General features: G+C 38.6%; 1 protein-coding gene across 1 annotated transcript in view; it reads right to left on the reverse strand.

Annotated features, from left to right (window-relative positions):
• Nucleotides 1–16,639, reverse strand: part of LOC139960862 (uncharacterized) — a 52,131-nt gene that overhangs the window by 19,290 nt on the left and 16,202 nt on the right. Inside the window, exons 5-8 of the mRNA XM_071959501.1 lie at nt 14,722–14,844; nt 5,899–6,053; nt 5,289–5,418; nt 4,510–4,746 (exon numbers count right to left, since the gene is read on the reverse strand). Of these exons, the coding sequence (XP_071815602.1) occupies nt 4,510–4,746; nt 5,289–5,418; nt 5,899–6,053; nt 14,722–14,844 (645 nt within the window). The remainder of the gene's footprint in view (nt 1–4,509; nt 4,747–5,288; nt 5,419–5,898; nt 6,054–14,721; nt 14,845–16,639) is intronic.

Below are 16,639 nucleotides of genomic sequence, written 5' to 3' on the forward strand. Positions count from 1 at the left end.
CTATAGGCCTCTATCTGAGGCCCTGTAGTCATTCCTTGGCCGACTTGGTGCAATATAATGTGCCCATTTCGAAGTAAATGTATTCACAGATTGTTAGTTGCCATGGGTTCGAACAAATGAGGGGTATTCTATCCTGAAACATAGGGCAAAATGGGGCTGGGGTTTCCAGTTCACCACATCATTTGTCAACTTGCACTGGGTTCTAATGTTCATGTCAATTGGAATCACTAATAACGGAAATAATCAACCAAAAATTAAGGCCGCATGAACTTTATTGCAGATTTCCTGAGTGACGAATTTGTAATTTTCTCCCGAAATCACGCAACTAGATGGCTGCTATACAGCCTGGCAAGTGCTATCTCCAGCGATCTGGCAGATATTGAAATCTGAAATTTTCTTGATACGCTGCGCGCCAACCGATGGTGGCGCTCCGCTTAGATAGTACTTGCGGCCGGAATACTCGAATCGATTACGTCCCCCCCCCCCCCAAGTTTCAAATCGGATTGACGCCCTTGCTTACAAGGCTTGGGAAGTGTCACTTCCGACGATCTAGGAGGCCTTTTTAGCTGCGCGTCAACTTATGGTGGCGCTTCGCTTAATTGAATTGTCACTAGCAACTTCACAGCATCACCTTGCGGAAAGTTTCTACGCAACTTATACTCGTTGGACATTTTATTATCGTATTCTTCGAGCCGACATATGGAACTTTAATTCATTGTATTATCCGAGCATTTATCCGGATATTTTCCGGGTATTCTGAACAAGCTTATTTTATATATTTTCTTAAGCGCCTAACCATAATTAATAGGGTAAGTCGCAGCAAATGTGATTTAGCCACCTTGTACTTGTACTAGTATCGTTACAGCCATAAAGTGATAGCCCAGGCTAGTACTAGGCCTATATATACTAGTTTTACTGCGACAAATTGTAGGCCTACATATTATGCTTTATGGGAGCCAATCGCGGAAATTAAGCATTATTTTAACTATTTGACTTCCGCAGTGGACTCTAAGCGATAGCCAGTAAAACCGATCGTTGAGTCAGTTTGCACGAGGCTGTATTATCACAGCCACCATAGCAACGGGCGCTTCGAGAGGTACTTATTGTAGTGTACGTGCGTATGGAACGCCATATTTCAATAAATAGAGATATCTTCAAGTAATTTCAGATATTCCGAATTGAATTAAAGATATCTCTAATTATTGAAGATATCTTCAATTCAATTTGAGATATCAGAAATTGCATTTTCGATATCTTCAATTTTATTTAAGATATATATATATATAATTTTATTTAAGATATATATATATATATATATATATATATATATATATATATATTAGTGTTTACACGGGTCCAAAAATCGGGAACCGGGTACCCGAGGGCCGTTACCCGTCGGGTATCCGGGTACCCGGAAAAAAATTGTTTACCCTCGTGTATCACGATTTTCAAGAAATTACATATTGGATGCTGTAATAAATGCATTATATTCTCTACTGACAATGTTTTCATGTTCAAATACGTAGGTGTAAGATAAGGTATAAAACCTTCCTCAATAATTTTTATTTGCTTTTGTTTCTTTCATTAACTTGTCAATAAATTAATTATTTAATTATAATTAGCATTACTACTAACATCGCACTGCCGCCGCTGCTTATGCTTGCTCGTGCACGTCTATTGGATCAAACCATATAAATATCCAATTTAGCTCTTAAAACAGTTGTTACTACTACTACTATCTATTATGCAGTTGTTACTACTACTACTATCTATTATGCAGGCCCAGGGTTCGCATTAGCCGCGAGATTGCGCGATTCGCAATTTGATCGCATTTGGAATAAACGATTAGTAAAAAGCCACTAGCGATTAATTATCCCGTCTATAATCCATAAACATCTCGTAAAATTCCTTGTCAGCCTTTCCTTCTATGAAATAAACGAATGAATAAATAATAATTTCTTCCACATGGTAGCCTAACACCACACTAAGTCAATGAGTAATCTAGCTAAGCCTAACCATCTGTTTATTTGCTGAAGTTGTGACGCAGTTATAAGACATCCATGGAATACTTTCGTTATTGCTGTTACGTTCGACCACATGGTTGCCTAACACCACACTAAGTCAATGGGGGTAATCTAGCCTAGCCATCTGTTTATTAGCTGAAATTGTGACGCAGTTATAAGATATCCATGGAAAGCTTTCGTTATTGCTGTTATCTTTGACCTCATGGTAGCCTAACAACACACTAAGTCAATGGGAAATCTGCCTAACCATCGGTTTGCCAATTTTTTTTTAAACAATCACACTTTGCGTAGGATTCGGGTAATAAATTAGGAACCGGGTAGAATCGCGTCGGGCGGGTACTTTCGTTATTGCTGTTATCTTCGACCACATTGTAGCCTAACAACACACTACGTCAATGGGAAATCTGCCTTACCGTCGGTTTGCCAATTTTTTTTTTTTAAATCACACTTTGCGTAGGATTCGGGTAATAAATTAGGAACCGGGTAGAATCGCGTCGGGCGGGTACCTTCGTTATTGCTGTTATCTTCGACCATATTGTAGCCTAACACCACACTAAGTCAATGGGAAATCTGCCTAACCGTCGGTTTGCCAATTTTTTTTTTTTTAAATCACACTTTGCGTAGGATTCGGGTAATAAATTAGGAACCGGGTAGTAACGCGTCGGGCGGGTACCCGGGTACCCGGATAACCAGTGCAAACACTAATATATATATATATATATATAAAATTGTAAAATTTAGGTAGTTTATGAAAAGCCTGATTCATCAATTCAGCCATGGATTGCTTTTAAACATGACAGGACTAACTTTAGCGCAAGTTAGCACACACACCTATTGAATAGTGTCAGAAGTTATTTAATTCTCTAATGCTTTGTCTTGAGAAAGCATGAAATGCTGGAAATTGGTATTGTGGATCGGTATTGTCGGGAGTTGTCTCACTTCACCAAGTGAGTTGTCTCGCTTCGGGAGTAGTCTCAATACACTGGTTAGACATAACTCTCCGATTGGTGTTTGTGTTCCCAATAAGCAGTTTAGTTTTATAACATTTTTAAAACATTTTTAAGTACAATTTTATAATGTTTTTTATAACAGTTTTATAACCTTCAATAACAATACTAACAGCTGTAGTCCTACTTTACACGGGTCTTATTTAACTCTTGACCTCTCCCCTCCTCACACGCACATATTATCTGTAGATCATTTCAGCTATTCAACTACAATAATTCTATCTCGATCTGCGGATATGGCTTAAGAATTCGTCATCGCTAGTTATGTTGAAGGTCTCTGTGGACGTCAGCAATCAAAATGATAGCAAGCTGCAAGAACATTCCGGCGATATTTGTCAGCGTTTGTACTTAACTGTTTGGCAACTGGCCAGCAGGACTACACGAACCGATCCTCGTGACTGCGATTCATCGCAACCACAGATTCTAGTCTATGTGTGTGATCTGTATGTTGAAGAGCATGAATCGAAGCACACGTGATACGTAAAATGAGCCAATGGATTTAATATTAGACTATTATTAAGAGCAGCGTGGAGAATTTGGTTACCAAAGCGTTAAAGTGACTTTTGATCAAGTGACGAAAACCTGCGTCTCAAATTGCTAACATCTACAATTTCTGTATGGTCATTAGACGGAAAATTGGAAGCGCAATGAATAGCCAATGTTTTAGCTATTCTGTGAGGGTATACGCTTACTAAAACTTCAATAAGGACTAAGAGCCCACATGACGATTAAGTTTGATGCGGATATTTTATGGAGTATGCTACCGTGACCAAAGGGATGGGGGCGTTTTAGAAAGTCCCAAACCTCGCCTCATATCCCATCGTCTGTTGGAGGAAAATGGTTCAGTCGAGGGATGTTTTTGCATGGCAGCCTGGAAAGTATAAGCCCACTACTTGATGATACACCATTCCTCTTTTCAACCTAACACAAAGTATTTATTAGCACAACCTTGTGTTAAGAGCTACTTATATAGTCCTAAATTATAGCATAGATATGTCTATGCACCATTTCAAATATATCTTTGTTGTCTGGGAGAGGGCCACAGTTTCAATGAAGCAAGGGCAACAACCCATACGATATGAAATACTTGTTTCGCATCTGGTCCTTCCATAAAGGTTCAGGCCCCTAGCTAAATCAGTCGGTAAAATCCCCCCCCCCCCCTATACCTTTGAAATCCTACACATGCCACTGGTGCAGAGACGGCGTTGTAAAGAGAGCAGAGCCTGCTGGGATTTTACTCTCTTTTCTTTTATGATATTATTTAAGACATCTCACTATCCTCTGCTCCTGCACTCTTTTCAATCATTCAGGTCATTTTAAAAAACAAGGTGTTTCAAAATGAATTATTCATATGGAATGTCCAATAGGCCTATAGCAATACACGAAGCGTCATAATCTCACACACAAAGTTGATCTCCTATGACGTGTGTTTCAGTTCATTCCAATCACATTTAAAGGATATAATAAATTAAACTTACCACCTCAGCTAGAAATGTCAACTCCTCGACTACGTTAGCATTTTCATCTCCTGTTACATCGGTCACAGGTAAACTTTTTTCAATATCTTTTCTGTCAATCACAGGTTTTTCTTTTTTCATGTTTAGTAGTTGATGGAAAAGTTTGACTGTTTTCTCTTTTACGTATCTACGTGTATGAGGGAAACACTCGCTGTTGAGAATGATGTCGAATATGGTCCTTTTTACGTCATCTAGTCCCTGTGGAGTCAAAAAGCATTTTCAAAGTTCGACATTTCCATGCAAATTAACTTTGATTACGTTTTGCTGTCGTTTTTTGGATTATCATTAGTTTATATTTAAACTTTTGGTGTACAAGTACAATTTAAGGAATATCACTCTGAAGTATCAGCTACAGCAGATCACCATACCAGATTTGCGTACTCTGCAAAGAATATGTAACATAAAGATTCCTTGTTTATAATTGTGGAGGAAGATTTCATCAACAAGCTGGTATAATAATCTAGGAACTTAATAGATCAATACGGTAAGTGTGTGTACACGATTGCTTATTAGCTTGTTAGTTCATCTGTTTGACACCAAAATACGTATGTCTGTATCAGTTCACTGCAGCTAGTTTCCTGTAGGGCGGTGGCAGCTCATTGCAGCTAGTTTCCTGTACGTCGGTGGCAGCTCATTGCAGCTAGTTTCCTACAGGGTGTTTCAAGTATGATCGTGGCTTTTGTATTCACCGGACACTATCTTTTTTGGCCAGTGAGTTATGAGAACCCAAACAGACTTACCTTTTTTGTCACATTACTTGCTGTAATAACATGGTAAGTTGTCTCTGCAAGGTGCTGTAGTCTTTGTTTTAACCAGCTGATTCTGTTTCTTACGATAGTACAGTTAACATTAAAGACATCCTGTCTTTCCCTGTGACAAATTAAAATGTCATAATTAGTTTGACTTTTACTCTAACGTCATAATGCATTGAAACCTAATAAACATTTGTATTTGAACTTACTAAATCCCCTGATAACCTCTTCCCTTATACCCTCCCTAGAACGGATGTTAAGCCAAATTTCGCCCTCCCCCCCCCCCAACGAAATCCCCAAACGGGTAGATCAGGAGTTCAACCACCTATATTACTGGGGGTTTCAACCCCAAGAAAAATCTCCCCCCCCCCACACACACACAAACAGGCAGACAGAATATTCTGACATTTCTAAAATACTTACATAAAAACATGTAACATGTAGGCTATCTGCAGTACAACATATGCAGTCGAAGATGCTTCAACATTGTTTCCACAGTGGGAAAATATAGCATCAGTTTGCATCTAAGCATTCTGATCCCACAGGTAGATGATTATATGCCATAGACAAATAGCTTAGATTCTGTTATTTAACTTACCGCAGTGTATCGAGCTCAACTGTTAGTTCCTGCGTCAGATTTTGAATGTGTTCTTTGATGGACAATTTGATCTTTTCACATTTCATATTACGTTCGTCTTCATTCGGTATGCGATCTGCATGCATACCGATCAATAGAAGTGGAATTCGTGGAAGCTATAGGGTCAATGTAGAGGTAATACTCTTAGCTTTTTATAACTGAAAAGGATCACATGGATAGGCCTATCATATATTGGACAAAGAATTCAGCTCTGTGCTTATCTACCAATTGGTCTCGCTTTTGTTGGCTCTTGAAACAGGAGATCAACTTGGTGAGCTAAGAGTATGGTCAAGAGCAGATACTATCAATGGATGCGGGTACAATTAATGGATTGACATTGTAACGAGAAAACAAGCTAGTTTTCTCGATGGAACAAGTTTTCTCCCATTCGCCTGTTTCATCATAGACCAAGAAGGCAACCAGCTGAGATGCATATCTTTTCGCAAACACCTTTAATGAGTAGGCCTTCTTGCTTGTCACTACATAACAATGTTAAAATCCACACCCCTCATTCTATTGTTCCGCATTGAACAAAGGAGTATTTTGTCCTTATACCACTTGAGTTTTGACCTGTCTTCATTGTAACTATTTTGACAGAACTAGTTGCACGTCTAGACAACATGTGTCCTTGTATTCATTAATCGACCTTTGACCTCTGACCTTTCCTTTTCAAGGATGCAGTCATAGGCCCCTGTCAAGGGGCCTGTCAATTCCTACCATAACATTGTGTGAAGACATCATATAAAGCAAAGCGATAGTAGTAGTAAGTTGAGTCTCGTCTATCCGACATGCTCAGTGATTAACCTCCGCCACGTATCACGATCTTGTGCAAGGTTTATTGATTCCTCGAAATTGTTAATGTTAATGTCCTTAAATTGCGACTTTATTTTGCCAAGCAAGGTAGTCACCGGCCTTCCTACTGGTTTAGCAGGTATGTCTCAATGCTTCTCTTAAAGCAACCTTTGCTGGAGCGTCCTCCTGGAGTCTTGCTACATGACCGAAACATCTCAATCTTCTATGTGCGACTATGGATGACCAAGGTGTTTGGTTGGTTTCATTGTAGAGCTCATCGTTTGATAACCAATTGTTATTGGTCCATCTAATGTTGAGAATATTCGAAGTAGTCTCCTTTGAAAAGTGTCAATTTTGCGATCGAGATCCTTCGTTGTGCCCCACAGTTCGCAATTGTACAAAAAAATACTCTTTAATAAAGCCTCGAAAATCCTAAGATTAATGTTCCGGCAAAGCAAAGCGATCAGCAACATCAAATGAATTCGCGCGCGAACACGCGCTACTTTGCTTCAATGATCAGTGTTTACGAACGCGCTTTAAGAGAATTTCTAGAAAAGAACAGCCAAGTCAAATGAATGCCCACTTACATACGCGCAACTTAGTAGTTGTAGTAGTAAGTTGAGTCTCGTCTATCCGACACGCTCAGTGATTGACCTCCGCTACGTATCACGATCTTGCGCAAGGCTAAATGCTTCCTCGAAATTGTTAATGATAACGTCCTTAAATTGCGACTTTATTTTTCCAAGCAAGGTAGTCACGGGCCTCAACTTGGTATCATCTTAATTTTTTTTTTTTTTTTTATTATTTTCATCTTTAATGAGGGTAGCCCTGCTCAGTGCAGAAGCACTGCTTTCCAGAAGCACTGCTTTCTCAATACAAAATACATATACAATATTATGCAGTAGAAAAACGGTAAACATCCAAAAGCACAATAAGGACGGCAAAAAGATAGACAAACAAATATCAGACAATTAAACAAAATATGTAAGTTTTCATATTGCGTTTAAAAATATAAACACTTGGCAAGCATTTTAAATTTGGGGAAGACTGTTCCACGACCTGCCTCCAGAAAGTTTAAAGGACCTTATACCATTCCCAGATTTAACAGGAGCAAGTGAAACATTAGTAGAGCAGCTAAAATCTAGTTCTATACGAATGGCTATCTCTAAGTAGAATAGTATTATCAGTAAGGTAATCTGGAGCCAGGCCGTGGACACATATATACATTAGAATATTCCTGACATATAATGTACATTGACGGACATTTAGCTACTTCAGTTCAGCAAAAATATCTGTAACATACACATCCCGAAGCCCACACCCCTGCAGGACTAATTTAGGCACGATTTTGAAGAATCTGAACCCGGTCAACCAATTTGTCAACCAATTTGTTCGTCGCCGTAGACAATATCCTCACTAATTTCAATAAACTTTAAAGATTCGTCAACATACTTTAACTCCCCAAACAACTCCCCGCCACCATCATTTACAAACTTCCGGGCAAGTGTATTACCAATGTCTGTAAACAAACCATTGAAAGCATTAGCCATCCCACTAGGAGTTTCAACTTCTTTGCCATTGAGCAAAAGCCTATTCACAGCAGCTTTATTTTTTGTAGGAAGAATAGATTTAATGATCTTTCACATCTGCTTGCTATTACCCTTATTTTGTTCAATAGTATCAGTATAGGCTAGTATGATTGGCGCTGGAAAGGTCTGCCTGGAAGTTAGTATCAATAAATTTACGATAGGTTCTTTTTTAGAATCTTAGGATTGCATTTAATCCGACAAGCTTTATACGACATGTACACAAGATTATGGTCACTAAACAAGTTATGCTTGGGCAAGCTACTAATTAATTAATTACTTATTAATTACTACGATAGTTAACTTATCTGTGGAGTCTGGTGTTGTCATTGAATCACTTAAATCTGCTGTTGTTACACCACTACTAAAAAAGCCAACACTTGATCCTGAAAACCTCAAAAACCTCCGCCTCTATAGTCTCGAATCTTCCTTTCATTTCCAAAATCACTGAAAAAGTTGTGGCTTCCCAGCTGAACACCTATTTATCACAGAATTCCCTCCTTGAACCATTACAATCAGCCTACAGGAAGTTCCATAGTACCGAGACAGCACTTTTTATCTGTGCATAATGATATTCTACAAGCACTTGACTCGGGGCAACATATTCTCCTTGTTCTCCTTGACCTATCTGCCGCCTTTGATACTATTGATCACAACATTTTATTGAAACGTATAGCTCATTTAGGTATTACCTGAATTGCTCATGACTGGCTACGCTCATAATTATCTCTCAGATAGACGACAATCAGTATCTATTGGTGGAACTCATTCTGCACCTCAACAGGTACGCTTCGGGGTTCCACAAGAGTCCGTTTTAGGCCCTCTCCTCTTTACGTTGTACATGTCTCCATTGGGTCAAATCATCCGTCACCATAACTTAAAATTCCACCAGTACGCTGACGACAACCAGCTATACCTCTCGTTTACCAAGTCTACTTATATGGATGCGATAACGTCTATTGAAGGTTGCGTTAAAGACATAAAGGAATGGTTTACCATAAACAAACTGAAACTCAGTGACTTGAAAACAGAAGTGCTCCTAATTCGTTCTCGCTTTGATACTCGTACGTTACCAACCTCCACATCGGATCCGCATCTGTTAAATTATCTGATTCAGCTAAGAACATCGGAGTCACTTTTGAGAGTTCATACTCATTCAAGAAACATATTTCCAGTACTTGTAAGTCAATCAAACTTCTCAAAATGGAACACATTCGGAAATATCTAACTGAAAAGTCCTGCAAGACCGTCATTCATGCTATCATGTCTGCCAAACTGGATTATGCCAACTCGCTTCTATATGGTTTACCAGATAATCAGCTTCGATTGCTCCAGCGAACACAAAATACAGCAGCCAGAATCATCACACGCTCAAAGAAGTTCGACCACATCACTCCTATTCTCCGGCAACTGCACTGGTTACCTGTTTCCTATAGGATAAACTGCAAGAGCATCCAAACACATATAATGCCCTGCATGGATTAGCACCAGAATACACGAGTAGCATGATCAGTCGGAAGACCACCACCCGCTCTCTCCGATCCTCAATTCAGCTACTGTTCCATGTACCTAAGTGGAAGCTCAAGTCAATTGGTCGACGATCGTTTCTAATGCCGCTCCTACTCTTTGGAACTCACTTCCACTTCCACTGTGAGAAGTCGGCACCCAACGTTAACATTTTCAAAAACAGACTCAAAACTTATCTCTTTTTCACTGCCTTCGCTAAGCACTAGCGCCACTGAACATTGGTTTTCCTCTGGATATTGGCGCTATATAAATTTGCATTAATTATTTATAATTATTAAACCCAACCGATACATTTCCCGAGGAATATAATTTATTCCGGTTCGAAACCAAGATCAGATCAATGCAAGTAGAATTTTTTTCAGTGATCCGAGTAGGAGTATCTATCACATTATACCATTTAAACTGTTGGCAAAGGTGAGGGATTTCTTTTGCCATTTTCGGAACAAAGACGTATCTATTAAGGTCACCTGTAATAATCATGTCACCATCACTAGCTGATTCAACAACATTGCTTAAATAACTTTCCAAAAGCGGCATCTACTCGCATTTTGCAGATGGTGGACGATAAATAGAGCCAATAAAGAACTGTTTCTAGATAATGATTGTGAAGACTTTCCAGGCGACAGTGATGATAGCGATTCAGAAGATAAAGTAAGCATACTTGTTATGTACTTCAAAGCAAACAGACTTTTAAATTTGTCCCAAGTTACAGTATTTGTATCCTATTTAAAATAACGTTTTTGTACACAAGTCAATGTTAAAATTGAAAACATTTCTGTGACGTCATCAAAATTGGTATACATAACTCACCCTACAGGGGTCCTATATGGACAAAAGTGGTGTCAAAATGTGCGCAAGACGTGGGGAAAGAGTCATGAAAGAATCTAATTCATATATCAAACGGTTCAAAATCCGTGGCATAAAAATGTCATAAGGCTCCCCCCAGTGCAATTAGGGTTAAATAGGGGGTCCTTTAGAGACCCCCTAATACTCCCCCCCCCCACCACAGTGTTACCACATCCAATATATAAGGCTTAATTTACTAACTGGGTTTAAATTTTGAGGTTAATAAGAGTTTGTTTTATCTTATTTTTGTTCCTTAAAAATAGGACCCCCCTCCCCCCGAAAAAAAACCTTTTCGGGTGATGCGTTCAGGATTTGGGCTTTTAACCCAAAATATTATTATTCCTTATGAAATTATGGTCTAGAATAACCAAATTTTATCCTATTTGTGTTACATTTCACCTCTGGTATTTCTTCCTTAAAAATGGACCCCCCAGAAAGACCCCCCTTTTCGGGGGTGCGTTCAGGATTTGGGCTTTTTACCCAAGATATTCTTATTCCTTATGAAATTCTGGTCTAGAATAACCACATGAGATAAATCCTCCTTCCAGGTGATACATATAGCTCATTCATAGCCTGGTCTATTGAAACTGAATTGATCGTATATAACGTACACTTTCACCAATGCAGCCTTGTATGCCTATAACTTTTATACATCTAAACCATACAATACCAAAACTTTGCGCTGTTGTGGCTCTTATCGAAAAGTGAAATAATTATACAATTAATGGATATTTACCAGCTGTGTCCTGCTTTCCACTCCTCGCAAGCAGTCGTTTGTATAGCTACTTCGTTTTGTTTCGGAGTGTGTAGCTATATACTTTTCCAAGACGCTTTACACCTGGTGATCAACATTGCTAACGTCAACGTCGACCCAAGTAGCATTGGTCTAACTAGGCGACATAGTTAGCGCCTAGTTATACTTAGGCGAGGGCTAAGGGTTTGTGAAGTTACAACCTTACTAAACTTTTTACCATATCAATTTAACCGATAAACGAAAAATGATACAGACTGTTAAATATTTATAATGGGAAAGTATCAGCTGCAACAGAAGGGCTCACTGTGAATCTTATTAAATGAGATAAACACAGAACGGCAAAACGAATAAACACATCGAAGACTATTTTCTTAGAATCAGACACAATTCATTAAACACTTTTCCAGAAAAGATTGTATTGATATTTATACCTGCAAAGCTGTTATAATTTTTCAACTGTCTCCGAATTGCCAATTACTTTGTGAACTGGTTAGTCTAAATTTAGGTATTTTTTTGCTTGGAGAGTACAAAGATAGAATTGCTGTAATGTTGCCACCGCCTCCTTTTCTTATCATGGTTGAAATCATCCAGCTGAATCTTTCGCAGATACATTAACATATGTTGACACATCTTCATCCATTGTCAGTAGACCTAAAGTTTCCATTGAGTCATATCACAAGATTTGACAACACTTGAACTTATATATACTTGTTTTCTTTTCTCTCATTACCTCTCCCAACAGTGAACCATGTGAGACAAAAAGTAAAATATTGAAATTAAATATCAATATACTATGTGGTTTATATGTGTTACTAGTGTGCTCCCAAGTCACGTGTTTCTGTCAAACTAGTAACGTTAAATTTTACACAAGTTCGGTAGTTGATTCCCTCGGAGAAATGTGAGTTTCGTCGTTTCTGTGTCACTTCTAAATCTACTAATATCGCCGCAATTTCGATGTAATGATGACAAATCCAACAATATGAAAGATATAAAGACTCGTTATGTATAGTCCAAACGCTTGGGTAGTATTGAACCTACTTGTTTTAACGTTCTTTCAGTTTGACGTCGTTACATGTGTGCAACGTTGGGACATGTGAGCCTTTGTTATATACGACAGGTCTATTAAAGTTGTCTAGAAAAGTTAAACATTATCAGCAGTAGCCTAACCTTGCATGCACATCTTATAAAAGCTAGGCTACGTGACTTATGTCTCGAAGTCAATAATGCTTGCTTGCACCTTATCATTACACAAAATTTGTTCCAATTGTCATAGCGTTGCTTTTCCAAACACATCTGGATATTTACGCGACGATGATGTTCATAAAAATACTTGACGTAACTTGGCTCATGAAATCCAGATTCATAGCCGAACGTTAGATTAAGTTTTACGTAAACCTCCTCGGATTCTATAGAGAATTCTCAGTAAGAATTCATTTTCAATCTTACCTTCAGTTTCCAATGTCTACAAAGGGCTATGACAGCAATATAGGCCTAATATAACATAGTGATTCTTGAGAGTATTTTATTTATTTTTATGTATGTGTAAAGAATTACAAGAAATTAAATAAAATTAGACAATTTTACTAATTTGAGTTCACGAATGAAGATGACTGTGTACAAACACCAACGTATTGTTTTATGCCTACACGCTTCCACAGCAGAGAGTGATGACGTCAGCCCGAATAGTTCCGTACATTTTTTTTTAATTTTTTTTATGAAACCCACTTGCAGGTGTTCGTTTAACCAGAGACATAGGCTACATGTTACAGCGCGGAAGGCGCTTTCAATACTTGACTTTGTATTGAAAGTGAATCCTTATAATAAGAATTGCCGGTTTGTGAAAAGGTTTAATGCATAACAGATAAGGTACATCGTAACTGCAAATAAATTGGGATATTCAGGTATGATTCTCCACCTAACATTTGCCTTCATCTCATTAGAAACACATGTCTAGTTCCTGGCGTCTGTAGACGTGCGCGCTCGTATTAATGTGACAGTGGCCTTTGCTCGGAGATATGTTAAGGCGCTACACAAATTCTTTGCCTTTCCTGAAACTGCTGGGTTTTTTTTTCATATTTCAGATACGGAACTGTAAGAACAGGTCAAAATAAGTAATGAGGCACAATTTCGACATTAATCCGCCGTGTTACCAGTGGCAGGGAACTAGATTTCTCACAAGTTGTACTTATGACATTATAGAGACCTGACTTCTATACTGTAGAATATTAAACACTGTCACGATTATAGCTGCCACAGTGCTTGTCAAACTAACCGAACTCAGGACTTAAGCTAAGTGATAGATGTTTCAATGTGTTCCACAGTTTTCAATTCTAAAGTTGCTATTTCGTTGATACAATCGAACTGCATATAGATTCATGTACTATACAAATGTACGTACACAGACATCATCAACAGACGGCAGGATTCTCAGTTCCTTAACAACACTATTCTCCTTACCATATACGCACGTAACATAATAATACGACTGACCGACATACATGTAAGTCTTTACATAAAAGAATATTTCAAAGAAATGTATATGGGACTATTGTAAAATATTAAGAAGTACACATGTAAGGTACATACAGAATAATAAAAGGAATCAATAAGCCAATCAATGAATTACTGATACTAATATAAACAAGGTTCAGACAAATGAAAAAAAGACCAGTCACTAAAATACATGAAGAGGTTTTCAAGTTGGGACTTAAAACAATCAAAAGTGGGTTTAAGACGAGGTGATGGCGGCAGGACGTTCCATAGTTGTTGTGCACAAGTAGAAAAGGCCCTATTATCATAACACTTAGATGTATTCATATGTGAGTGAAGGGCCGGGCTTTATAGAGCGGAGAAGGCGCCCACTACAACACCATGTCAACAGCTTACTCAAGCAGTATCTCCGATTCTTACACAAAAAAAGTCAGGCCTGGTCACGGGCTCGCCAGTTCGTACACGTGTTTCACATTATAATATTTGCATCGCATTCGTAAAGGTGTTTGCAATGAGATATGCACCTCCGCAAGTTGCCTTATATTGTGTTATTTCTTGTAGGTTATAATTTGTGTGCTGTTCAGCACACAATCATTTGTATTGCCCACTTGTAACGGCGGAGTGACCCTAGTTAAAAACATGGTAAACACATATTTGTGATCTCTCGAGCCGCTGTCTCCGAACCTCTCTATACCTGCCGCTAACCCTTCTTATACCAATCTGGTAATTCACAACACTGTCTTATCGGGGCGGTGTTACAATATATTGATTTAGTAAAATACCACTTACTTTGCTTTGAATATAGCTGATGTCATTTAACACCGTGCTACAGCTTTTGTTGTCCGATATGTCGAAGACCACCAACGGTAAAGAGGTCGGGGTTACAAACGGTTGCACACACTTTGAACACACCTTTGAATAAATAACAAAAATTGAGTTGAAATGCCTAATTTAAGTCGTGGCGTGACGGCGAGAATATACAACAAGTAACGTATGATTGTGGCATAAAACATGAAGCGTCAATATTTTAGATAAGATACTTCAAGGCATTACATTTCTAGGTAACCTCAATGATACAATTCGCCATGAGATCCAAAGTCTTCACACCATTCAAGCACATGGTGTCAACATCCAAGAAGGGAGTGACTAAACATCCCCCTCCATTTTTCATTCTTATCCCTCTTCCACCCTCCAGCCTTTCTTCTTCTTTTCTATCCATATTCACAAGTTTTATCTCCTACTTCCCTTTTCCATTTCCTTTTCACCTCCGCTACTAAGTACCTCCCATTGTTACACCCATCATGTTACCTCTCCTTTGTTATGTCCAATTTTGCTGTCAAATTTAACTTTATGTCCATCTGTTTCTTGTTTACCCCCCCCCCCTCCCCCGCCCGTTTGCAGTTTTTCTCTCTCTAATTAAAATTTACTTCCGTCTAACTCCAAAACATCTGCTGATTTGAAGCTGAAACGGTGAAAACCGCAAACCTTCAAAGGGATTTCCCCCTCTTGACCCCAGCCGGGGCCTGATGACGGGCAGCTGGACTCTATGCCAAAATGACTTAGCGCTACGGACTTGCGCCTTCGAAGCCAGCATGCAATATCCGAACCCCCCCCCCCCCTCCCCTCGAAAGAACGTCATATTTCAATGATTATATTGAGATATTAAGAGGATTAATTGAGAAGCCTTGTTAAATATATTAGTCTTAGTAAATGGGTTACCGAACTTTTGGCTAACGATCAAGATGAAGTACTAAGTGTGGCATCACACGGTTTGTTATTGGATACAGTCAACAAACACGCACCGACGAAATAGAAAAAGGATTAAAAGAACCATACCATCCAGAATGGTGTACTGAAATTAAATCAGCAATTAAGAAGAGAGACAATGCAAAGAACACAGAACCAGCATGCGAATCAGTTCTGGAGAAACAAAACAAAATCTCTTACTCGACTGGCTAAGAGAACGAATTTAAACATGCAATTGAAAGAATAAAAACGTACTGCTGGTATTTGGCAAGTATTAAGAAAAGTATAGAGTCAAATAATCCCGAGAAAACAAGTGGTAACGGTGCCATAATTATGAACGGTGAGGATATTACTTATGAAAAGAATAATGCCAATGCTTTGTATTTTTCTCTCACATTTGTCTCAAATCGGTATTCTTGACTACTTACAGACATATATACATTGACCTAAAACTACCGGGACATGTATGTTTTAGTATCCACGAAGTAACTGCACAATTTGTACTTGAAAAAGATGGACATTATGAAAGCCACAGGTATGGACGGAATTAATGAGTGTTCCATGTATTGTGTCAAGTGCCACTCGTGTTATGAACTTACATCCTCTTCGGTCTTGAATCGGGGATCCCGTTGACCGATCATACAACAAAAACATCACTTTCAACTCAAAACAAACTAATCCTTTGGAAATGGATTGATGAAGAACCTGTGACCTTTTCAGTGATCATCAAATCTGTTTTTGAATGCGTCAGCGCAGAGACGACTATTTCAGAGAGACCGTTCTACACATTAACCACTCTAGAAGAGAAGAACTTTAGACGAAGTGTGGTATTACATCATATTTTTTAATTAGTTTAAAGCTGTGGCCCCTAGCTACAGACATATCCAACAGAAAATGGAGGTCAGCAGCGATATAAATCACAATTGCATACTTATAGGTCTCAATGATATTTCGACTTGAC

This window comes from Apostichopus japonicus, chromosome 20 (genome assembly GCF_037975245.1).
Source record: "Apostichopus japonicus isolate 1M-3 chromosome 20, ASM3797524v1, whole genome shotgun sequence".
Classification (NCBI taxonomy): domain Eukaryota; kingdom Metazoa; phylum Echinodermata; class Holothuroidea; order Aspidochirotida; family Stichopodidae; genus Apostichopus; species Apostichopus japonicus.